Genomic DNA, 27806 nt, shown 5'->3' with positions numbered 1-27806 from the left:
ACATTGTTGCTGACCACTCTTCAGTGGTTTCGCTTTCCAAAACCCCACAAAGGATGGCAAGAATTAAAGGACTATTAGATTAGTTGCTTAACATTACAGGAGAAAAAAATTTAAAACAACAAGGATACTAAATAGAACTTTGTCGTGTTCCTTCGTTTTGTATTTCTTTGCAAAAATCTTCCATAACTAATTGCATGCATTTGTAATACCATTAAAGATTATGACTTATTCTTTCCCATTCAAGAACGAAAATCGAGTTGTGGAAGTTTAAAAAAAAAAAATACAAATTTACCCCCAAGAAAGATGAAAGGCCTTACTGGCCGGGTTATTCAGTGCCAGTGTCTTCTTGGGGGTAATTTTCACTGTTACAAGTTCATTAGGCCATCAATCTTTGCCCATGTTTATCCATCACAACACAACAGCCAATGGTACCATTTCATGGAGTTTTGTTTTTAAGGAGCATCCTTATGGTTGAGGACGCTTTCCTTTTTGTCCTGTCTTTTTTTCTGATTTCATTTTAACCAGAACAGAATGAAGAAAAAAGGAACGACTTAGATTATTAAAAAGGAGCATTACAAATGAGTTAGGACTTATAAACGACATCAACAACAACAGCAATAAGAACAACAACCAAAATATTAAGCAAAAAAATGAAACTACACATTAAGGGAAATCCCATTCTACTTCTCCTCCTGCTTCATTTTTTTTCCTCTTTTCATTGCCCCTCTTAATGAAATAGTAAAAGCAAAAGATAGCGACAAAATAGAAATAAAATTAAGCTTTATGTGCATAAAAAGCACTGCCTTTTCTTGTCATTCTTTGTTGGCCAGAGTGGCATGGCTGAACTTGGTGCTTCAATATGCTGTGCCATTCTCGTTCAAGTCCTTGCTCTAAGTGTTGCTTCATGTCAACATTTAATATTCAAAGTCTTGTCTTGTCTGCTAAAAGCTGCAAATCTTAAAATCGCAAAACAGCAACAACAAAACGCCAAAGCGGATGATGAAATGTATTCATAAGGAGTCTTGCTTTGGAAAAAGGCCACATTCTAAGGTGAATTAAAGCTTTTATTCTTCTTCTTCGGCAGCACAAAAAACAAAGCTAATCAATTTCATATTAAATGTAAGTTAAGAAGCAGTTGTGATGGGCATTTGTGATAAAAAAACAACTCAACATCGTAATTAGTTACAAAATGTCATTTAAGTAATCATATTCAATGGTTAACAAAAAACTATATATCTTAAGAGACGACTTTATCTCTTATGTGTCTACAGAGAGGAGTCAGTCAGGATTATTAGATAAAGTTTCAGAGCAACATTTTGTGTAATTGCATTTCAGTTCGCACAAAGCTGCATATTATAGATTTTACAGTTTTACTTGGTCAACAGATCCTTTGTATATAATAAGACCTATTCTCTAGAAAATACAGGAAAGTACATGACTCAAAATAACCAATAATTAACCCTTTGTGGCCCAATGTTGTCCACAGGCAACAACATGTTGTAGAGCTTATATTTAATACACGGCAAGTAAATATATATTTTTTGGAATACCTATGTCAAGACCTAATTATGAACGGCACATATCAAAAGAAAATTTGAAAAAAAAATTGACCGAGCAGAAAAAAGGCCAAAAATGTGTACAGTACCAATTTTTGTATACAGTCAAAATTAATAAAATCGCTTCGTATTCGAATAGTACGAATTTCACCATCAGAATTGTTGTAGAAATGAACATAGAGAATAATTTAAAATGATTTTTTGTCGATATTGCATTCTGTTATCTTGATATTGCACTTTTATTTTCCAGAAAGAATGTACTGCATCTCCCGTACGAAATTTTATTCATATCCTATTTACAGATAAAATTGTTTCATGATCGCAGAAAAAAATCGGTTAAAAATAGTGTAAACAAGTATCATTCGGGAACACGGACTTTTATAAGTTTTAAAAAGTCCATCCCAATAATATTCTAGTTATCCGGCTCGAACCATTTGACCTTTTGGGATTTGACCTTGGATTCATTTATGTATAATACGGTTTAATTTTGTTTTTAAATCGTTGACCACCTGCGGATAAAAGTTGGATACACATATATGAGATTTACAATTGCAAATGTTTAAAGTTCGTTACCAAACTAATTGAGGGAGTGAAGATATAGAAACATCATACTCGAGCAAAGCATTATGGGTTTGATAGATATAATTTTATTCATATATTATGTTTCTTCAATACATATCATTCGCATCAGGCAGTCATTTAATTTTAAATTGTCTCAAACGGATTTAGGGTCTAAAATCGATATTTGCATGAATCACCTTTTTAATATTTAGTTTTTAGTTTAGAAATGATTCTCTATCTAGAGAATAATAAATAGATCCACAGATCATACATTGACGGACTATTTCAGTAGTATATGTGGGCCAAAATTTCGCATAGACTTAGTTGCATTAACAAACATTTACTTTTGAACGAACGTTGTTTCGTTTTGTTTGGCTATTTGATTTGGAAATAAACATATAAATCTTCGCCTTACGAACAAATTAAAAATAAAATAAACTTATGTGAAAATGAATTGAATATCAATCTAAATAAATATAAATGAATTAAAATAAAAAAGTGTGTGTGTTTTTTGGACATACTTTGATTTAGAATTCCTACGCTTTACCTTGTTATATGAAAATGGCAAAGCGTTTGGATTCTGAAACAAATTGTTTCCTCTCAGGCAGCGTTTAACAGCGGAATATATTTTGTTATTAAATGTGTTAACTGGAAGAAAGGGTATAAAAACAAAATAATTTCTTCCTTGATTTAATTCTTCTTACTGTGTATAAAGCACTTTCAATACTGTCCCTTTCAGATACTGTGTATTAATAAACATTACAATTTTTTAATTTTTGCAATTAGTTATTTTAATGCAGATAATTCTTGATGTGTTAACATTGGATTTTGAAAGTTTTTTTTTCATTATTATAAAACATTTGTATTTTTATTTTCTCCTTCTTAATTATTGTTAAGCTCAATGCGGACTACTTCGTTCTGTTTAAGGTCGTTTAATATACCATCAGGCTAAATGTGTGAAGAGTAATTAACATGAAACTATTCACAGTAATAAAGTAATTCTTATCGGTATCAGGTTGTAAAATGATGATGTTGCTGCTTTAGCATCGCGTACCGATGATAATGGTGATGGTGGTGCAATGGCGAAAATTTGTTTGAAAGGGAAGCCAATGTTGTTGTTGCTGCTGCTGGTGGTGGTGAGAATGTTAGTGATAATGCTGATGTTGTTCGTGTTGCTGTTGTACTAAATAATATCATCGTTAGCATATCTTTGCTTAACTACCCGATGTTGTTATTCTGACGTTGCTACTTTCTTTCGTTTCGTTTGGTTTTTTTTTTATTTGAACAAGTTAACATGTAAATTAAGCTTAACGCTTCGTTGCTCTTCAATTTCCAACTCCAATGCTAACGCGTTTTTCACTCGCATTTGCAATCGTACTTTTACATATTTGCTAGCAAAGCGAACTTTCAAAATGAAATGAAAAACTTGGCGCACACAAACACACACTCACACATGTAGCAACACAACCCACGATTCACAATAATACACAGAGATATGGCAACGGAAGTCCGTACACAGACATACATTTGTACACAATTTGTTATTACGAACATAAACGTCTTTACTCGTCTCGTATAATCATCGTCATCGCCATCGCCATCATCAGCAAATCAGCTCAACTCCGACCTCTTCGTTGCGTCGAGCAAGTGGGCTAAAGGGTGGAGGCAACATATAAAGCTAACCGCCTGGCTGCCTTGGTAGTCGGGATTGTGAGTATTTAGCATTAACAGCAGTAGCAATAAGAGCAGCTACAACAACACCAGCAGTACAACTTTGTAATTTTCTTTTTCCTTTGAGAAAAGTGAAAACATCCAAAAATGAAGCCATATACTTTTACTTAAGCATTTCTTCCTTTATGAGAATTCTGCTACAAATTGTTGTCTCACTTTGTGTGTGTGTCTGTTCGAATGTTTGTTGGAATATAACAATCTGCCGTATCTATTTTATATTTGTTTGAGTAGTGAGTGTAACCAAGTGATACTTGTACATCCAGATAAAATATTTGACTTTGAGGAAATTTACGACACATAACCACGATCACCAAATCTTATAATACTTGATCTCACCTTCTAGGACACACAAACACCCTAAATGGTCTTTCTGAAGATAGTTTCGTATTTTCGTAAACCAAATAGAAAAATTTTGTGATCGATATTTAAAAAAGGATTCGTATTTTTAATATTAAATTAAAATCAGTAGAGTTTGGCGGGTTATTTGGGATACCATTTGTATTTTGTTTTTGCAAAATAGTCAGGCTTAATCCCAGTTTGTTGTTTTTTATAAAAAACAACTATTTATTACACACATTGTCCGCCGAGGGGTAAGGCAGGGAAGACTATAGTTTCGGATCTCGCCACTGATCCTCATCAGTTCCCTTAGTTTTTTGTTGGGATATTCTCCCCAGAAGCTATTAATAGCTTCTTTACAAAAAACCTTTCAAACCCAAATGTCTCTTGTGACAATTCGAAGTTCTTACGTTACCAGCGATACGACCCCAATGAGAAGTTCGTTTCGTTGGCGCCTGACTTCGTGACTAATAAATAGTTGTTTTTTATAAAAAAACAACAAACTGGGATTAAGCCTGACTATTTTGCAAAAACAAAATTAAATTAAAATCTTTAAAAGCATCCAACGAAAATGTTCAGTGGGTAACATTTTATAAAAATATGTACACACACACATGTTCTCTAATTCCTTACAAATGGGGTTATTAAGACATTCCTCCCCAAATTGAGCTCTTTTAGAAGACATTGAAAGTGTTACAAACAGTCCCTCTAATTTTAAGCTCCGACATCCATGAAATAAGAAAAATTAATTCTATTTTGCATTCCAATGAATTTTGTTGTAAATATATTTCAAATATTGTATTTTTCCATTAATGTTGCTTAAATAATTTCCCAGGAAATCAATTCAAAGAAAACCTATTAAACCTTTTACTATTTTGTTTGTGTTACTTTATTTCATGTAACATTTCGATAAATATGCTGTTTAAAAAAATTTTAAAAAAATGGCCGTGAATCAGTAAGGCATTAAATTTAAATTATTATGATCAGTTACTATATTTTCAACCGATGGTGCTGTGGGATCTTGATCGTTGGAAATACGATTGCGCGAAATTCAGTAAAGGTCCATAAATATCCCTACACAGTTTTTATACTTTTATGGTCCACTTAATTATTGGTATTTTCATTTATTTCTTTTTAATGTCTTTAATATCTACTTTATTTATACAGGAACATTTTTCATGATGTATATCACTGGTACTAAATTTAGGGCATTTAAAAGAATATTTCGTTTTTAAAAATTAAGTATTTTTTCCCTAATAGACATCTGTAACTAAATTTGGAATTCTCAACAAAACTCTCATTTTATCTCAACACCGGTCACCCTATGATCCCTAATTGTTGTATTTCTTTCCTGCACACTTCATTTCATGGAATATTTCCCAAAAATTTACTCGTATATAAATAAACTTAAATGCAATAACACAAATTCACTTGTACATTTTTCATTCCCATGAAATAATAAAAGTTATGAATACTTCAGTGAGCCAAAAACGGGTATGCACGGTTGCCAACACCGTCAATTTGCCCCGCATCCCTGTGCGCACACATATTTCGGATACATACACCTGGGTGTGAATATTTCTAGCTGGATGTGCGTCTGTTAGTTTGCGCAAAATTTTATGGAGCATAACATTTCATTTATTTAGGATTTTTTTACCAGCAAAAATATATATTTTATTTTGGAACAGCAGCACCCGCACCACGACCCGCACGGAAAACCGAAGGAAGAGGAGGCCATGGTTATTTCATTAAAATTGTGAAATTATTCATGAATTCAAATTAGAAACACGGAAGTATTATTACGAACATTTTCGGCACCTTTTATCAGCATAACAAGGTAACATCCATTCAAAGTTGCCAAATACCACAAGCGTCGTCGTACGCAGCGACTAAGCGCTGTGCTTTGTTACGGTCCACGTAACAGTTTTCCTTATTTAGTTAATACGACTGCTTCCGTTGCCGTGGTTACCAGGAAACTGGGTGACAAAAAACCGCAATTTAGAAAAAAGAGCGCAAACACAAGATGGAAGCTGGGCAAATTAGATATCAAGCTATAGTAGCAATTTAAGAGAAGCGCTCATATACAAACGAATGAATGGACGAATGGATGGAATGCTGGAGTATTTACGTAAGTCTTTATATTTGTAATGAAACTATGTGGCTGAGGCGAAGAATACATTTCAAGGATGACGTGGATTATTTAAAGGCAGTCACCTTATGATTTGAAATTAAGGCGAAATGAAGAAACAGACTAGATCTATCTAGTCAACACTGTTTCCAATTGTAGAGTGGAGAGCACAAATGTTACTAGATTAAATAAAAAACGTGTATGTTATTTAGGTCGAATATGTTCTACGATCTGTATAAGTAGTTGTACAACAAATAAGTAGAAAGCTTACATATCAACAATATTGAATTTTTGTTGTAGCTCCAAAATATGTTAACGGTTTTATAACACCAGCTAATTTTAATAGAAGGTATTATATTATTATTGCGACTGGTAGAATCTGCAAATGCTGTAACTTTGTAATTTGTATTCCCAATAAACTATTACATTTGCAATTTTTTTTTTTTTTTTGTCCTTACATCTGAATGCATCGATTTTATTTACTGCTCGATTAATATCTGACAACAGAAAACGATACGCCCACTGTAGACATTTTTTAATTGTATTTATTTTCGTTGAATGTTTTTTCTTTTCTTTTTGAAACAGTGTACCGCGCACACTAACACACAGTAAATATCCATTATAGAAGGTTGACAAAGAGGGTGGATTTAAGAAAATAAATAGCTTCAAATGAGATTATTTCCATTTCCTTGCGTTAGTTGTAACAACTATTTCTCTAGATGGCTGGCTATGGCTGGCTCACTATCATAACCTGAGTCACGCTTTGATTGCTTAGTAAACGGGCTATGACACGGTATCTGGCCAGTTTCCCATTTGCGCCACCACCACCATTATCCAAAAACGCAACCTAAACCTCAGAGCGAACGGAGGGTGAAAATTAAAGGATAAACAAAATCTTTTCTTCATTTAAAAATTATGTAAATTCTTTGTCACTTGCTTTGGTTAAGCCTGTCTCGGTGTGTATGTGTTCATGGGAAGGGGGAGGAGAGCGCTGTATTTTAGGCTTTAGCATCTTGGACATACCTTAAACAGCTTAGACAAAGATGAAAGGAGTCACTTTTGCCCATTTACTTTCATACGACTGGTTGAGCCCAAGGGTGGCTGGCCTAATGGTCTTGGTTTCTTGCCATTGGTGGTGTTAACGTTGATACCCGGAGTTTTTATTTTTGTCAGTTTAATGAGTTCGTTTGAATACTTTTGGGTTAATTTTTGGAATATTTTAATACGCTAATGAGAATATTATACTGAAATTTTATTTGCCATCTTGTTCCTATGAAAACATTTTCAAAATGCTATCTTCATAGTATTTTCGAACAAAATATTAAATGAATTGTTCAGTTGCTTAATGACAATCCACGGTATTATAAAAATATGTCGGGGAATAGTAAATGTGTTCGCACCGTAAAATGTATGAAATTTTAGCTGACACGTTAGAAATTCGTCGAATGTAATATAGAATTATCTTCCATTTCATGTTCCTTCTTCCTGGAGTTTAAATGGAATTAAGAATATAAATGTAAAGACTGACATAATGACTATGCCAACAACTTTAACGATACCATATAAATTGAAATTTGAATTTTAAATACTTAGTTTGGAGAGAGAAAATTACATTTGTGATAGTAAATAAACAGATTTTCGGAATTTGTTTTTCAATGCAATAAAAATTTTAATATCTAACATTTAACATCCTTTTGTGTTTATTTATTTATTTCTCTATTATTTTGTTATGTTTTGCTCTTTTCTCCACGTTGTTACCTTTTCGCTTATGTATTAGGGGAACCCCCCCCCCCCATTCTCGATTTTATTTTTTCAAGATTTTCAATGGGCTGGTAAATCAATACCAATGCTTGTTAAGGTTTGTAACTTTGAACATATATACTTGAAGATTTAAATTAGAAGAAAAATAATTTACAAAAAAATTTTGTTATTGTTTTGTTGTTGTTTTTTGTAATTAAAGAAAAGTCCTTATTTTTGATGGCGGGCATGATAACTCCTCACTGGAACATCGGAATCCGAAAATTCCAACGGCGTTAGAAAGAGTACACACTCTCGTATGAACTAGGATTATTGACTTCGCTCTAAAATTAAGAAAATGGTGGCCCTTTGAAAAAATATTTTTGAAAAATAGAGTTGTTACCAAAAACCAAGTTAAAAAATAAATATTTACCGATTGGCTTTATCCTATTCAACGCGAGCTATACACTCCCAGAGAAACGTAAAATTTGGAACCGATTGGATTATTAGTTTTTAGAAATGCTATTTTGTTTAAAATGAGCGTTTAAAGTTTGAAATTTTGTCACTTGATGCTGACACAATAAATCGGATATATCTATATATAAATTTTGCTAGACATTCTTTAATCAGTGTAGATTCCAATTATATCAACAAAAATTTTGACCCCGAGAATGGGGGGGGTCCCCTTAAGTCGTTTTTCATATTACCTTGGAATCAAACAAGCCGCCAGCAATTGAAAGCAACATTTCTAATAAAACTGGTCCATAACGCTTAACTATGTAATATGTATTAACTATGTAATATATACATACATACACATATTTGGAATATTATGAATTGAATGCCTTAAGAGAGCAATATACATAGTTTTTCAATGCAAACATCACTGGCTGTACATGTAGGTGGTTACACACACCGTACATGTTGATGATTTAGAATAGAAAAGAGCGAAATTTCATTACTGAAATAGAGTTGTATGAATATTGACGTGTATGTAAATATTTATTTTATCAATGTTGCGGTCAACCATATCTATATTTTAACCGATTTATAGCTTACTTTAGAAATGCTATTTTAAAATGAGAGTTTTGTCAAATTTTGTCTTTGCATGAAATCCAACGAAATTATATATAGGAGCTAGATCCAAATCTGAACCGATTATCACCAACTTCAATAGGGTTCGTTCCTGTGGCAATATAATGGATTGTGCCAAGTTTCAACACAATTAAAAAAATAAATGAATAGTCAGACAAATGGGCAAATGAAATTACGAATATGCATCGCGTAAAATATAGAATATGCATATATAGAAAATTAATATATATAATATTTTCCGGTACATATTTCGAAGTTAGTATGTTCTTAAAGAATAATTTGAAATATGATGCCTCCTTATAACACACTCATTTCCTCATATTTTAATTTGGTTGAAAATATATATTTGGTATATCGATTAATAAAATCAACTCATATTAAAGCCCCAAATAAAAATTACCTACCCTTATATACATTTCCACAAGTATCGATATTCACAACATACATATATAAAAGCAAATGCATGCATTTATGGTCGGATGTACAAAAAATAATCATTGCACAGAACATTCGTATCTGTCAGGATGTGTTCAGTGTTGTAGATGTTACAATACGAACATACGAACGTTTGGTTGTGCACTTGTATGCAAGCGCATACATCTCGCCATGCATTTATTGAACGCCACAAATTCGTTTTGTAAAATCCATCAAAATCGAAATCAACATTAATAAATAATAAATGTGTACCTTATATTTCTGGGCGCTCGAATGCAGCAGTAGCAGAAGCAGCAGTAGTCGTGTAAGCAATAACAACATTTAGGATCAGCAAAAGGCTCGTATCGATATTCTCGCACACGCACACACACACCCACATTCTCATGAATTTATCGAAAACCGTACACAGACACTTAATATGCAACATGTGTCTGTGTTGAAATGCGTCCTTGCTTCTTGTTAGCGCCCATAGTTTGTCTTTGCCATAGAAGTGGGGTACTGGGGAGGAGTAGTTTGCCCACAGTATGTAGGAGAATGATTGTGGTTGTATAATCCTTGCGAAGACAGTTTAAGCGTAAAATGGATTTGTGACTGATATACTACATACATGCACACATATGTTCGTTCGTTCGATTCATGCCCTTGTGTTTTGTTGCTCCACTATCCTCCCTCTCCGTACTCGTTCCGATGCTGTAACATTTACATATACAAAAAAAAAATTAAAGAAATGTGGTAATGCAAAGGGAATGGGGGCGGTGGTGAGAAATGGAAATCTGCAATTGAATTTAAACGGTATACGATTTTGCAATTGGACTACTCGACTGTATGCGAGTTAAGCCAGTGTAAAAGTGTGTGCATTCATATATATATATTTGTGTGTGTGTAAGTGCATGTGATTTCGGTACAACATTTGCTAACACCACTCATGTACAACTGCTGATTTGGCAAAATGCAAGTGTGTCCTGGGTTCACAGTGAATTTTGAAGGTTGTGTGAAAACATCTTGTTTCGCTGGTTGTTTGGTCGGTCCGTCGTTCGTTCCGACCGTTCATTCGTTCGGTTGTATATTGGCCTTTTGTGTTGTTGGCATTTGTCGTATACGCTCTACTACATTAATGGCTGAATGTCCCCGTTTGGGGGGACTTGCTGATCTCATATCACTTCACACTATGTCATGCACTAGTTATTCTTTAGGAGAATCTGTTCTTGTGGCGAAACTGAACAAAAAAAAAACTTTACTTCATTGGTTATTCAGACTGTAGTTGACGCCTTTGTCGTGTTTGTGTTGCTGCATTTGCCGGCACCGTCACACACTGTCAGTGTTGGCAAATGTGCGTTTTTGCATACAAATGTTGACCGCGTCATCACCCATTTCAGTCTATTAGTTGTTAAATGCGGTTAAACACAGCGTCAAACCACAAATCTCAAACGAATTTGCATCACATCACACCTCATCAGTACAGACAAAAAACTATCAACGAATATTTCTAAGTACTAGAAAGAATGTTTTGAGTGCATTGTATGCATATAAGAGTAAGATAAATATTCTTCTGATGAAATCGCTTAGGACAATACAAAATACGAGTTTGTAGATTATGTTTTTTTATCAATACTGACTATTTTCCTTAAACATTTGTTTATATAAGATGTACTCACGAAAATAAATTGCGAAATTATTTAATATTTTTTCGGTAAAAATGCCACAGATTGCCAAAGTTAATTTATTTGCTTGCTTTCTGATTTATGACCTACCCTTGCAAATGTCTACTGGGTAAGCGTAATACACATACAAACATATATATGCAACCATTTATGTATATGAATTTGTGGTTGAGATTTTTGACTGCTGTTGCTGTTGTTGTTTTTATGTATGTGGGTATCATTCATTCCATCGTTCGTTCGTTCATTCATTGCGGTTTCTTAAGTTTCCTCAAGAATGTCTTTTCAGGTTTGCCCATTCATCTTGCGGCCTCTTCAGGCGTGTACACCCATTAAATCAAATATTTTGTGCGGTTACTAATTTGATTTGATATATGGATGGTTGGATGTGGTGGCATTCTTTAAAGGTATTCAGGCAAATAAACAAACATTTAACAGGGCAAAAATGTTGTTAACCTTTTTTGGTATGACTTTGGTATAAAAAAAGTTAGTTTGCGGTTACGGTTGTGTTTGCCAAGACACAATTCTGCAAGGCAACAGGATAATAAATTGTCCTCATTTACCCACTGCTTAGAATTGAGAACTGAAGCTTTGGAGAGGCTGGGTGGCTTTTTTGCGAAATAAAAATAAAAATGCCAAATAAAAATGGGGCAAACAATGAATGACTAGATTTGTTTTTCCGGAAATTTTAGAAGATGTTATTAGTGGTGGGTGTGCGTTTTTGTATTTACATCATATTCAAATATATTGTTTATGTGATCAAAAGGATTGGTAATACTTCGAAATATCACCTCGTGACCCACTTTTAGGTGTGTAGATCGATCTTGTATAGTTGCATCGATCAAGTCCTTGACATCGAAATACAGGTCGCAATTATGAATCAATCTTCCAATATTTTGTTCGACATATTCATCCTGGTGTTTCAAAGTATCTATAAGAAATAAAGTTATATGGTAAATATTTCTTGTTTGTTGTATTTCTGGTTTGATGCTGATCAGCCTTGATTAATATAGATAGGGTGTCAATAGTATACAGATTTTTGTGTGAAAAATTACAAAAATATGGATATTATGATTATTCTGAAAAAGTATCCAGAGAAATTTCCATTAACTGGCATATGCAACATTGCATGTTAGTTTCGTATTTCCCCATTCATCCCTTTTTAACTTATCGAAATTTAATAGGCCCATAACATATCGACGCCTCCTAACCATAGTATGCTAAGTCGGAAAAGTGAGTTTTTCAGTAGAAGCTTTCAAAGTATGGAAGTGTCTTTAATCGTACGTGACATGCTAAGTACATTTTTGCTTATAACTTTGGTTTGGATTGGCCGATGATTACCAAAATGTCAGTGAATTTAAATTAAGGACCGTAGTATCTAAAAACGTAAAGAACTTTAAAACATGCTAAGTCGACTTAGCATACTATGGTTCAGAGGCGTCGATATATACTTGATCAGAGTATATATAATCTTATCCGATTTAGGCAAATTCGTTTTTTATATTTTCTTCTGAATAGGTGCATAAAATCTATATATAGTTGTAAAAAATAAAAAATAAATTGTCGGTGATCAATTTCACCTGTCGTACTGCTTTTACTGCGATATTGTGTCGATTTTAACTGCAAAATTGCAATCGATTTAAAGTGAGTGTCAATATTTGTTTAAGTTTTTTCAATATTTGAAATTCAAAATTTATACCCTTCACCACACTGTGGTACAGGGTAAAGGAAACGAGATAGACACGTGGTTCCTTTTGAGAATATGCATAGAATCACTTTTTAAGTCGATTTATGTATGTCCGTCCGTCCGTCCGTCCGTCCGTCCGTCTGTTGATGTTAAATTGTAAATAAAGTACAGGTCGCATTTTTGCTTCGAATTGGATGAAATTTGGCACAGCTCATTGAAATTGGGAAAAATCGGTTCAAATTTAGATATAGCTCCCATATATATTTTCGTCCGATTTAAGGTAAATGGTTTACCAAAGTCCCTATATATCTCTAGATTTGCACGAAATTTGACACAGCGCAATGAATAAGTTCTAGAATGATGTGTGCAAAGTTTCTGAAAATCGGTTCAAATTTAGATATAGCTCCCATATATAGTTTCGTTCGATTTAAGGTAAATTGTGTACCAAAGTCCCTAAATATCTCTCGATTTCGAAATTTGGCACAGCGTAATGAATAAGGTCTAGAATGACTGCCAAGTTTCGTTTTAATCGGTTCAGCTTTAGATATAGCTCCCATATATATCTTCGTCCGATTTAAGGTAAATTGTGTACCAAAGTCCCTATATATCTTTCGATTTGCACGAAATTGGGCATAGCGTACTAAATTGCGTACTGAATGATCTGTGCAAAGTTTCGTGAAAATCGGTTCAGATTTAGATATAGCTCCCATATATAGTTTCGCCCGATTTTAGGTAATTGGTGAACCAAAGTCCCTGGAAACCTTTTCATTTACATGAATTTTGGCATAGCGTGTTAAATTAAGACTAGAATATTGTGTGTAAAGTTTCGTGAAAATCGGTTCAGATTTATATATAGCTCCCATATATATTTTCATCCGAGTTTAGGTAATTGGTGCACCAAAGTGTCTGAAAATCATTCGATTTGCAGGAAATTTGCCATAGCGTACTGAATTAAGGCTAGAATGGCGTGTGCTAAGTTTCGTGAAAATCGGTTGAGATATATTTTCGTCCGATTTAATGTAATTGGTGCAACAAAGTCCCTATATATCTTTCTATTTGCACGAATTTTGGTATAGGGTACTGAATTAAGTCTAGAATGATGTTGCTAAGCTTCGTAAAAAGATCCATAGCTAGGCCGATTGACACAACTTACTGAAGTAATATAAATTAGCCTCTTGCAAGTTTCCCTGAAATCGGTACAGATATAGATATATAAGAAACCAGCCTCGTCTGTTAGGATACATATGTAGAACATACCCAAAGTGGTGAAGGGTATCATATAGTCTGCCCCGTCCGACTTTACTACTTTCCTTGCTGGTTTTCTTTTGGAAATGTATTGGAATTTTTACAAATACTGCATTTCGATTTATATAAATGTTTTATCAATTCACTCTCAGCTTTCACGACTCTGTAACAAATAACTGCAAATCAAAATGAACCATCATTTTGACTTGAATTAAATTCTTATGCCTTCAGTTTGCCATAATTACGTCAATTTTTTATAGAGAGTATGAAATCCCCATCCTTATCTGAAACGTCTAAACGAGTTGTTATCTTCAATACCAACAATTAAATATTCTTAATTATCTACCTTGACATCTAAAGGCAAATCCATTCCAATTCCACCTGTGTATACGCATCCAGTTTAATTAATTAACAATTTCTTATTAGCCAGCAACATGACAACAATTACGACCTTCATTAGGTGCACCTGAACAGATTACATTTGAACATTTTCTATTTTCAAAATTGACTAATAATCGACATCATTAATTAAGCCAGCTACACAAGTAATTGATAACAGTTTAAGCCATTCATTTTGTCATTTGTGGCTGGCAGTTCTTCTCCAAACCACCGAACCCAACATTTGGTAACGACAAAATAATAAAAAAAACAACGCCAACAACAACAACATTTTAAATGGGAGAACAAATTAAACAATGACCATGCGAATGGTTAGCTAATTAGTTGTGCTCATTTTGTGATGTCGCCGATGTCGGCAGCATTTATCCATCGTTTGGCGAATGCTGCTGGCAAATGAAGTGATAATCGCTTTAGCACTTTTAGGCTACCCCGTTCGTTGGGTAACAACAACCACCAGCTTCCCGTTAACGAGCAAATGCATTTTTAATGATTTTCTCACGACAACAACACGGACTACAATTTCCAAATGTGAAATCCTTTAAAAAAACGTTTATTTTAATCCGTTTATGTTTCGTTGTTTTTCCTAACCAACAACAGCAGCAACAACAACAACAATAATACGTTGTAATAATAGAGAAATACATATTAAATGTAGAACTGGTCGGTCTCCAATCGCTGGTCTAGCAGGGACTAGCCATTGTTGTTGAAAATGGCATACAAGTAATTTTGTTTATAGTTTTATTTTCACACATTTTCTTTTTATTTGTGCCAACACTTGTATGTGTCCCCATTAAATGGTGTACTCATTCGTTTCGTTTTCCACTTCTTTTCTCTATTTGCAGAAGCCGACTACACGCTGGACGATTCATTTTGGAATGAAGAAAGTCCTGTTGGTAAGTACAATTACGAATTACGTACGTTTACGTTATGTTATGATTCAGATTACGACAATAACGACAACTTGGTCATTTATAAATATGGCTACTGTACTGTATGTGAGCGTGTATGTGTGCCATACATACGTATAAACTATAATAATGACGGTTGTGAATTTATCCTTTAGCAAAGTAAGCTGTAAACAGCTAGGAATGAACGTGGCAAACGTTTGTGACTAATCGTTGTAATTATATCGGCAAAAAAGATTGGACTAAGAAGATGACATACACATACGTATACATGTGTATAATTAGCATACTTCTATAGGTAGGATCATAAATGGTATAACTTAATGTTGCTGAGAATGCCTACTTAGCAGCTCATTCATGAATAATCGATTAAATCATTATTAGGGATTGTGTGCAATAAGACGTAAATGTGGATGGGAAAGATTTAATTTAAACGATAATTAAAGAAACCGCAAATAGTATTAAAAGTACTAATACCAAATTAAAAAAAAGAAAGAGGAACAATATAAATTCAAATGTTGGCAAAATATTTCTCCAAATGGAATAAACAATAAATTATGAAAATATGAGAGCAAATTTGTCATATGTCAAGCTTTTGAGGTATGACGGGATAAGTTTGTTGCTAGTAGCCCTATAATTTTCATTTTTTGTACAAGAAAAACTTTATATCCTGGAATGAGTGTACGGCAGGTTATTATCACGGAAGAAATGAATTATTTCTATGCTTTAAAACTGCAATTTGAAATATTTTAAACTTTTATTCAAAAAATATTAACACTTTATTGGATGGCATTTTCTTTTTTAATAAAAAAACTCAAGGTGATAGATTTCATTCTCAAATTAATGGAAAAAATAACTAAAAAAATATTACACATTTACTCTATAAATTGAACAAAAAACAACATGGTGATGTAAAATTCTACCATTTGATATTTTTTATTTAAGTTCAGAAATTGATTTCACAATAACAGAAAAATGTACTAAAATACTTTCTTAATTTTTTTCATTATATTTTTCATCACAACAAAATAAATTTTAAACAAATCGTAATCGCTTTTTTTTCGTAAATTCAACTAAACAAGCTAACTAAGGCGCCACTTTTTTAAAAATATAACATTTAAGTTCAGAAATCTTGTCAGAGTGATAACGGTTTATATTTTAAAATCTTTCCTGGTCAATGAAGATTAATGTCGTTATGCATTCTACATTATAAAATTGAATTCATATTATAAAGGAATTTTAAAAACAGCATACACTTCATCATCGCTTTTCTCAACTTGTTGTTTTAATGTGTTAATCGATGTGAGCTCTGAGACATCCAACTATGGAACTTAAACTCGATTAACCGTTAGTTACGTATTTTATTTTTTACACCTAAGTGTTTATTTATGCAATGCACATTAAATGACTTATGGAGGCTCGACAGATTAAAAGTTAGCATTTTTTTAATATTTTGTTAGGCATTCATTGGTATGATGGATATTTCCATCATTTTTCAAAGAAGGGTTAAATATAATTACATACAATATGAATATATTGCAATTTATATTAAATTAAAAGGATATAATATCCAATGATTATGGTATTGAGAAAAAAACATAAAATGCACAACTTGTTACATTCAATTTATTTCTCTACATTCGCATCATACGGTTTATATACATTTAATTTAATATGTACAACAATATTTTTGAAATATTCATTTAAATTAAATTTCTCTGTAATTTTCAAAAACTCAATTCGATTTAATAAATTCATTATTTTCATCATCAGTGCAAATTCATTAATTTCTACAATGTCTTAATTTTAAATATGAAATAGTAAAATGCCCATTATAAATTTTTAATAAACTCTTTTATTTACTCTTAATTATATTTGTATGGCAGATGTATTATTAAAGCCTTTTACCTGTTGTCCGTTGCCAGCAATGCATGAGAAATCAAAGCCATTGGTCAGTGTCTTTGAAAAGCCACAAAATATTTCATTGGAATTTCCTGTAATTGAATTGAAAACATAAAATCACTTTTAATGCTCCATAAACACCCACATTCACGCACATACTCATCACACACACACACACAGACACACCACAAACCATACAATTTGATAAATGTCCAGATGTTCTCATTTAATAACCAATCATTTTACAATTTACACAATAGAAGATTTTCACAGATATACACGTGTTAGACAAAGGCAAGCCGGACGACTGACCAACCGAGCGACAAGATGGACTCACTTTTGTAATAAATTAACCCAGGCTGACCCACAACACATTGATACAAGACTAGGATTTACAAGGAGATTTGACCAATGCATAGAAAGCGACTTTAGAAAGTCAATGGTCAAGGATAATATCGACCAAATCTTTTTGCAGGTGTCACAGAGATCTTTCGACACATTGTTGGCGGCAAATTATATCTTTGTATTGTATTCAACATTTTGTAGAGTAATAATAGAGTTGCCATTTCCAATTTATTGTACATTTTCGAAAGCCAACTATAAATTCAAGGACAATTAAGGTTCGTTCCCGTACTTTTTGATAGTGAAGCTAGTAAAAGAGCAAACTATCAAAAATTACTCTCACATACAAAATTTGCACAAAAAGTAAAGGAACGAAAAATAGTTAAAACACGAAGAAACGTCAAAATCAAAAATTTCATCAATTAAGGACAAAAAAAAAAAAAAAAAACTACAGAAACCTAATGCACACAAATAAACAAAAAGTTAAAAGGCCTCCATTGTGTGATTTTGATAATATTAATATTTATTGTTTATTTTTTATTTGTATAATTTAGATGAAATCATTATCGAATATTTGGAAGTGGAGTTTCCGACGACTCCAAGTCCGGAAAGCCTTACATGGCTGGACGCTCCCATAATGTTAATCTTTAGGTGCTCCACTTGGATCATTTTGAAATGATTACCGTAAGTAGCCCTCCTTGTGCTGACTACAGTGATATACATTTCATGTGGGGAAATACATACTTCCCGAGACATTGGCCTTGAAATTTCGGAGCATATTTTGTTTAAAACAACCTTTTCACATATGGACAAGCGCATACATGGCTACGCAATCCAAATTCTTTTTTTAAATTGTATATACATTATGATGATATATTCTTCGTCTAGTTTTAAAGCACAAATCATAACCTTTAAATGATACTCATATTACCTTGCTGGAAATAGTCAAACGGCTGATTAAAACAACATACTCTCCGAACTTTCAAGGCCCATATCTCGGGAAGTATGCATTTCTAAAATATATATCACTGTAATCAGTTCACCGAGGGCTACTTACTGTAAAAATGTCAAAGCGATCCAAGAGGATCCCCTAAACTTGACATAAGCCCAAGATATTTTGGGCCACTGTACACACATTGGTTAGTACGATTAACCAATAGAACATGATGATGCACGTTCTCAACCCAGGTCTTCTTTCTATAGTATCTTCATCTGAATCTTCTGCCAGCCATTCATCTTCGCTATCCTCCAAAAGAGAATAAACAATCTGTTTGTCAATTTTTTAATTTCTTATTTGTTTTTTTTTTTTTTAAGCAAATGTGTGTGCGTCTGTGCGTGTGTCCCTTTTGTTGAAGCGCTAACTTGCATGTGCTTTATTTCGGACTGTATATCTCTGGCAATCAAATGTCAAATTCATAATTTACTACATTTACTATTTCGTGCTTGGCCAAATTGGTCTTGCAGAAAATAGGAGAAGAGAACGCCATTTTGGTTTTAACTCTCTTAAATTTAATTTCAAATTGTCCTACTTTTCGGCGTAAGGGAACGCCTTTCTAGCAAAAATTGCAAAACTAGTACAATATAGTACTATATTGCAGGTTTGGGAACACAGCTTTAATGTACACAAATTATACACAGAAAACTCAGTTTCTGTAAAACGTGTGTTGCTAATAACGTCCCTTTTATGTGAAAGAAAAAATAAAATATATTTTTTAATTCCAGTCATCTGTATTACATACTTCAAAATTGATATATTTTTACATTTTCAAAAAACTTCCAACAGTGTTTGGTGGGAAACCCCAATCCGAAAAAAATAGAAAAAAGGAACACATCTAAAATAATGAGAACACCAATGTCTTTAATAAATGCCAGAGAACCACAAATAAATCTGTCTAGGAACCCTTTTTGTGCTGTTATTGCAGTTTCTTCACTATGTGGTAGGCCACTGGCCCAGAAGACATGCAACAAGGTGCTGCCCTTACGTTGCTACACTGCAATTATTTATTCTTGGTGTTTATGGCAAATGTGGTTACAGCTGTTGTTTTTGTTGTACAACAAGGCAATCAACAACACCAGCTGCTGTTGCACAAACCAACAGCAACATCGCATTGTCCGAAGTTCAGACTAAAAGAATTGCCAAAATGGGTGATTAACGTTAGCCCAGCACACCAATAGTCGTCAGTCAGCTAGCTAGTCAGACGGGCAGAGTGGCTCCGTCGTTGAATGACTGTGGGGGTTATGTTCGATGATGAAGCACAAAAGAGAGCCATTACCATTAATTACAAACATACATGTTGCATGTTGGGAATTAGACAATATAACCAAGTGTTGTAATTCTATAAAATTGAAATGTACAATACAAAACGATTTGCAAAGAACAAAAGCTCATTGCAGATGGATTAGTTGAGGTAGTTGCAGACAGACAGACACTAAGAAGGCATTGCAGAAATTAGTAAATACTTTGTGGAGGCATTCTGCTATTAGCAGCTTCGAAAAATAAGAATTTCGAAATTGCGGGAAAATGGGAACAAAACGTTATTGGAATTTTATGAGAAAATGAGAAATTTTATTATTTTTTTACATTTTTTATTTTTTTTTCATTCCAAAATATCGAACCAAACCGGACTGAAAGTTTATGATGCTGGAAGGGTTTTTTTTTAATCCTGGTTTTAAATTTTTCGACTTAGGGTGGATTATCAAATAATAGGTACTGTTTATCACGTGAACTACTCAGGACATAGATTTTCACTCGTCAGGAATGTTCTACCCCTCAATAAGATCTAAAAATTTTGCTTTGAAATTTTGATTTTTCACACTGGGTTTAGAACTTGCTATTAATTTGACCAAAAATTCATGACAGGAAGATAGTCAAATTAAAAACGAAATCCCGGATCTAGTAAATTTTGAAAAAAAAACAATGAAATCATGTGGATATCAATTCTCGTCTTTGGTGATCTTATCTAAAATCTTATGGTCGATACTTTTGTAGAATGTTTGGGGCAAAAAAAAAAAATTGTAGCAAGTAATAGATCCTTCTGTATTTTTAATCTTTACTTCTTTATAATTAAGAATATTGACTTTCTCATATTTTTACTATGTTAAATTAGTTTATAAAAAACATTTTGCATTTAAAAGTTTTTCACCAAAATTAAAATTTTTCTCTTAAAATAATATATAAATCATTTGCCCTCTGAGCTATGAAATAGTAAAATATTTTTTTAAAGTAACAAAAATGAAAAAACAGAGAAAAAACAACAAAACACATCTCAATTTAGGTGTCAGCCAGAAACGGCCAGAAGAGAAAACGGAAAAGACAAATAACAGTTATTATACGAAAATTACGTTTGAGTTTTTCTTCTTCTCCGTTGAAGAGGATGGTACGCCATATATTTTTTGCCAAATGCCAAATTTTTCTTAAAGAAAATAAAAAAGAAGAAACATTCTTATCGCACATACGCCTGGGTGGCCAACAATGAAGAAGGATTTTCTTGGTATTGGCATTTTATATCAGTCGTCTTTCTTTCGTTTGGTTTCGTTTCCAAAGGTTGGAAGCTATTTGATCGTCAGTACACAATATTTTAGTACGATTCTCCTCAGTTACAATTGGGTGGGTTGTTGTGGTGTGTTGGTGAATGTTAAATGATAAACATAATTTAGGATTCCCCTTTTTGCTACAAAGCTATGGTCTCAAAGCAACGTAAAGCAGCCAACGTAGATGTTTAAAATCAGCGAAATTTATAACACGTTTTGGTGTTCAAATGTCTGTTTTTGCCATTTCTATGCTTAGCATTTGTCGTTTTCTTTTTTTTAAATCATCTATGGCAGTGGGGAGAAGTTTTTTTCTATTTATATACACAAATACTCAATTCAAATGTTTTCCACAACAAGATATATAAAAAAAAGCTCTTAGGTTAAATAATTTCAACTGTGCTGTTTGCTTTTTGTGTGGGTATAGTATATCTCTAGAAAGTTTAATACGTGTTCGTGTATGTGTGGGTGTGTATGTTTGTTTTTCAAAAGAACATTGTGTCAATTGTGCGTTTTCAAGTTGATTTGTATTATCAACAATTTATTTGTTAAATGTTATATATCGAATTGTTTTGACACTTCAATGAACCATAAACAAATATTCAAGAGCAACTATTATATTTGTGTTGGTTTTTCTTTTTATTTTCAATTAAAACTGTTTGTGTTTTTAATGGAAAATTATTATTAGTTTTTAAATTTACTAGAACAATCAAATCAAATATCAATTATGAACTGAGAAAATTATGTGCTAGGTTCAATAAGTTCATATAGTTTTTGTTGACTTAGAAACAACAACAAAAAAAGAAGTAAATAATCGATTTTGCCATATTAAAATAAAAAATAACAAAAAAGTAAAACACCATATAATGAAAAATTCAGAAAAATTGAATTAGTACTATATATTTGATTCACGTTTTCATGCGTTTCGAAAGTTCTTCTCGATCAAAACATATTTAAATTTTACCGTTAGGAGATCGATGTTTTCCTTCAAATCGAAGTGTATATATATAGACAAATTATATTTACGTAACACGTTGTATGCTTTTCAGTCAAATCATTGTTATTATTATGTTTATTATTATGTGGTCTCAGTTTATATAGCGCTTTATATTACAAATAATTCTCACATCGACATTGCGCCTTATTTAATTGTATTCATCTTTAAATCATTTGTTTTGTTTATTCACATTTTATTTCATTTATTATTCGTTTTTTGTTTCCCTTTTTACAAATCTAATATTTATTTTTATAACACCAATTTCAACTTTATTATTTATGAGGGACAATTTGCAAAGCATACAAATACCTTTTTAATGGCAAATGATCGGAGAATGTGGCACGGACATTCCAGTGAAATTAACTTTGTAAAACCAGCAGCACAACGTTAGAATCATGGACACATGTTTTTTGGCGAGAACAAAACATACCAGAACAGCAAACCAACCAACCGACATTGTTGCGGACCAAGTATTATAAAACAGACAACCACAACGAGTGACAGCAGTTTTCATTGAAGTTGAAAAAAATCACGTCGCTAAAGAACAAGCAATCACCTGTACATTTAGCCACGTTTACAAATAATAATGTAACTAGAGATGCACATACATACACACACACACACACACAGATAGTGAGACAACACTTATACCAACGCATTTTCAATACAATATTCATTTACACTCCGCAATGTGACTGTGGCTGTAATGCTGCGGATGATGATCGTGGTGGCTTCTTGCTTCAGTGCAATGCAGCTGTTGCCACTGCCATTACCGCTGCTGTTTATCCATTGTAACTTTTCCAATTGACAATTCCATTGTATGTTCATTATTGTAGTTATTACCAATGTTGGTGTTGGTATTGGAATTGTCGTTGTCGTTGTACAGGTTATTGTTGTTATTTCCGTTTTAGTTTTGTTGTGCTGGTGGTTGGTAGGTGTGTTTGTGTGCGTGTTATTGTTGGTTGTTTTTTTTTGTGATTGTTAGTGCCTGGTTGGCTTTTGTAATGTTACTGCCATCCAGAGAATAGACAACTCACCATGTGAATGACAACTGCAACAAAAACGAACAAAATAGAAATCATCCGGACCAAAAATAGAACAACAGCAAAAAAACCAAACCCCAGAACACACAATTCCTAGACATTGGACAATTGTTTGTCTGTCCGTCTGTTTTCCGAATGTCTGTAAACATTACGATTGTGTAATGTGTGGCTTCTGTTTATACTTTTTTATGATTACTTTACCGCAAAGTTTATTTGACAAAACTTTACAATTTAATATATTAATGGTAACTCTTTAAAATCTGGATCACATGCGGAATTTTAAAGCTGTAGAATTTAATGCAGATCCTTCTGCTTATTACATTTTTGTCCGCAACAAATTAATTAATAATTTTGTTCTATACAAAATTTGACAAAATACATTTCTGTACTCCTATGCACAGACATTTGCTTTTGTCATTGCCCATGAGCGACATTTCGTAACACGTCATTTATTTGTTGCTCTCTATACTTTCTGTTGAGGATTTCCCGAGAAAGAACACACACACAGTTTTATAAAAGAAAAATGTTATAAACGTCTTTATTGAACAATGCAAACACAACGAATGAAAAAATATTCCAGAAAATTTATAAAGCAAATTTTCAGGAAATTCAAATCCTACTCAATACAAAAAATAATGTTTCATTAACAAGTAATTTCAACACCACCCCTTAATGAAAACGTATTTCACTTTAAGCCCATCTTTTCAGACAATTTCTTGTTTTTCAGTTTGGCTAAGGACTTTGTCAAAATATCAGCAGGATTTTCGCTTGAGGGCACATACTTCAAATCTAGCTTTCCGTCCTTGAAAACATTCCTTACATGATGTACTCGAATGTCAATATGCTTGCTCCTGGAATGGTATACTGGGTTTTTAACAAGTTGTTGAGATCCAATGTTGTCACCATATAAGGTAGTGGCATTTCTCACAAGTCTTCCAAAACCAATTTCATGCAACAAGTTTCGAATATAAATGATTTCTTTCGTCGCTGCAGATAACGCCATATATTCGGCTTCGGTTCTACTTAACGCAACCGTTTGTTGTTTTTTAGATTCATACATTACTGCAGCTCCAGCCAATATAAATACAAATCCTGTAAAAGATTTTCTGTCATCTGAGCCACCTGCCCAGTCGGCATCTGCAAATCCATATAATGGCTTTCCAGTACATTTGTATTCCAAACATTGGTTTATAGTTGCATTTAGATATCTGAGAATATGGTGAGCTCCATTCATGTGCTCAGCATGCGGATCATTGTTAAATTGTGATAATTTAGTTACTGCATGTAGGATATCCGGTCTTGTGCATAGTCCAATGTACATTAAAGAACCAATCAGAGACTGATACTTTTTCATATCCACTTTTGTGCAATTTTCACACCCATCCGTACACTTCCTAAACTTTTGACCCGGATCTAATGGAGTTGAAACTTTTCTTGTGTTTTCCATTCCATTTTCTTTTAACAACTCTAAAATCATATTCTTCTGTGAAAGCTGTATAGGTCCCGTGGGCGTATTTCTCTTAATCTCCATCCCCAGAAAGTAGTCCACGGGTCCTTTATCGTGAATGTCTAAGTACGATCCAATCTTAGATTTCACCTGTTTTATGTAGCTTTCATTGGAACTAACCAATATAATATCATCCACGTACACAACGAGAATAATAATATCCCTTCCCGTGTTCATGGTATACACACATGGATCAATCACACATTGTTTAAATCCAATTTGTTTCAAAATTTCGTCCAGTTTTTCATTCCACTTTCTACCGGACTGTTTGAGTCCATAAATTGCTTTTTGTAGCTTACATACCTTATCCGGGGTTTCGGTATTCTCAAACATCTGTGGTTGGGCCATATAAATGTCAGCATCGATTTCCCCATTGAGATACGCGGTAGTGACGTCTATTTGATGCGCATATAATTTTAATTCTGCTGACAAAGCTAATATGGTACGTACAGTGGAATATCGGGTCACTGGTGAAAATATTTCTGTGTAGTTTACCCCGTACTTCTGACTACAGCCTTTCGCGACTAGTCTTGATTTGTAGCGCTCTAAATTGCCATCCTTGTCTTGTTTCTTTGTGAACACCCACTTGCATTTTATAATGGGCACACCATCTGGCTTATCCACCAGTTGCCATGTTCCTTTATCGACTAAGGACTGATATTCGAGTTTCTTCGATTGATTCCACATATCCCGATCATTTCTTGCTAAAGCCTCTCCACAGTTTTTGGAACTTCTGTTTTATCATTTATTATGAGATTGTTCATAATTCGCTTCCCAGATCGCAATACCTTGTAGTTTAAATCATTATATTGAGGGGACTCCTCAATCAGGGTTACACCTTCTTCAACTATTTGGCTTGGTTCCCTGATAAGCTCTGCCGATGCCCGATTTGTTTCCTCCGAATAAACATGCCTTGTATTTTCAGCAAGTATGGAAGCATCGAATTCTTCAACATTTTGGATTTTGTCTTCTTGACATATTCTTTCACCAAATATATCATATTTGTTTATAGGGTCGTTCGACACCGTTTCTATAAACTTAACATCTCGGCTTTTGTATAAAATATTTCTTTTTGTGTCATATAATCGATAAGCTTTCGATTCGTTGCAATAACCTGTTAAGACACATTCTATACCTCGGGCCTGGAACTTTGACTTGCCAGGTCGTTTGTCCAACTTGATTGCCTTGCATCCAAAAACTTTCAAGTGAGCGACAGTTGGTTTTCTGCCACTCCACCGTTCAATCGGTGTAACACCTTCTACTGCTGTTGTAGGACAACGATTTCTAACGTATACTGCAGTACCTACGGCTTCTCCCCATAATGATTCATGCAAACCAGATCCAATTAACATGCTACGAGCCATTTCGACGATGGTTCTGTTGGCTCTTTCAGCCACTCCATTTTGCTGCGGCGTATATTCAACTGTTAGTTGCCTCTGGATTCCGAGTTTGTCCAGACATGTGGAATATTTGGTACTTAAATATTCCCGGCCATTGTCACTTCGCAGGACTTTCAATTTTTTTCCCGTTTGCCGTTCAGCCATAGCGATAAATTTTACAAATGCGTTATATATATCCCCTTTGTTCTTCAAGAAATACACAAAAATCATCCTTGAATAGTCATCAATGAACAGAGCGAAATATCGTGATCCACCACAAGAATCAATGCGCATAGGTCTACATATGTCGGTATGTACCAATTCTAAGACATCTTTGGTAAACTGAGTTGCTTTCTTTGGAAATGATTCAACGTGGATTTTCGATTTGTAACAAACATCACAGTCTAATTTTGGTGGTGGGGTTTTTATATTCAAACCATGAACAATGTTTTGTTTTATCATTTCTCCAATAGCCTTTACATTTAGGTGACCTAGTCGATTGTGCCAAAGTGAAATTTCGTCATTTGATTGCGCCGAGTTCATGTGATGTAGTTGGACATTGGGTTTGTATATGTATAGCTGCGAACATTTTTTCCCGCTCAAAATCTCCTCGTCCCCATCTCGGACCCAGACATTGCCATTATCGAATGTTACGAATAGTTTTTCGTCAGCCAGTTTCGATATTGATATAAAATTATACTTTAGTTTTGGCACATAAAGTACATCACACAATCGTACATTTCTATTTTTATATTTCAGATGTACTTGCCCAATTCCTTCGGAGAATATGAAAAAATCGCCTGCCAGTTCAATTTTCTCCTTGTGTTTTCGAAATTGGTGGAACATGTTTCTGTCACAACACATGTGACTCGTTGATCCACTGTCATAAATCCATGTGGATTTCTCTAAATCGCCACTGGTTATTCCATTTAACATTGCATTTGCTGCAGTTCTTCTCGATTTACAATCTCGTGCCATATGCCCCTTCTTACCGCATTTATAGCACTTGATATCGGTCTTCTTACAGAATTTTTTATCCTTTGATTTTGACACGAAGGCCTGATGATGATTCTCTTCCACTGATGATTTACTTGTTCGTCTTTCAAATTCTTCCATAAGTTTATTTTTCAGGACTTCCAATGTTGGTAGAGCGTCTCTTGATTCCATTGCGATGACAAAGTTCTCGTAGTCTTCTGATAAGCTATCTAACAATATAATGGACAACAGATCTTGCGTTATATTTACCTCAACCTCGGAAAGCTTTTCAACTACCTCGTTGAAATTGGTCTGATGTTCTGACATTGATTGACTTTGGGTCATCTTCGTTGCTAGTAGCTTACGGAACAAATATATTTTGCGAGCAGGACCTTTAGGTTGAAATTTCTTTTCCAGCGTCTGCCAAGCACTTCTGGAAGTTGTGCAGTGCTTTATAATATTAAGCTGGGATCTCTTCATACTTAGAAGAATTGACGATAAAGCTTTTTGATCTTTGGTTTCCCATATTGTACGACCAGCATCATCGGAAGGTATCGGCAAAGCTCCGCTAACATAATCCCACAAATCAGCATGAATTAACACGGAACGCATGTGAATCTTCCAGCCGTCGTAATTTGTCTCCTCCAATTTTTCAATTTG

General features: G+C 33.7%; 1 protein-coding gene across 1 annotated transcript in view; it reads left to right on the top strand.

Annotated features, from left to right (window-relative positions):
- LOC133323016 (disintegrin and metalloproteinase domain-containing protein unc-71) overlaps positions 1-27806 on the top strand; it is a 172237-nt gene that overhangs the window by 18761 nt on the left and 125670 nt on the right. Inside the window, exon 2 of the mRNA XM_061531973.1 lies at positions 15411-15461. Within this exon, the coding sequence (XP_061387957.1) occupies positions 15411-15461 (51 nt within the window). The remainder of the gene's footprint in view (positions 1-15410; positions 15462-27806) is intronic.

The sequence above is a fragment of the Musca vetustissima genome, unplaced genomic scaffold, assembly GCF_032173495.1.
Source record: "Musca vetustissima isolate MV318-11 ecotype Yass unplaced genomic scaffold, APGP_CSIRO_Mvet_v1 utg3678, whole genome shotgun sequence".
In the NCBI taxonomy this organism is placed as follows: domain Eukaryota; kingdom Metazoa; phylum Arthropoda; class Insecta; order Diptera; family Muscidae; genus Musca; species Musca vetustissima.
Note: the sequence above shows the minus strand (reverse complement) of the source record. Positions and strands in the feature narration are given on the sequence as shown.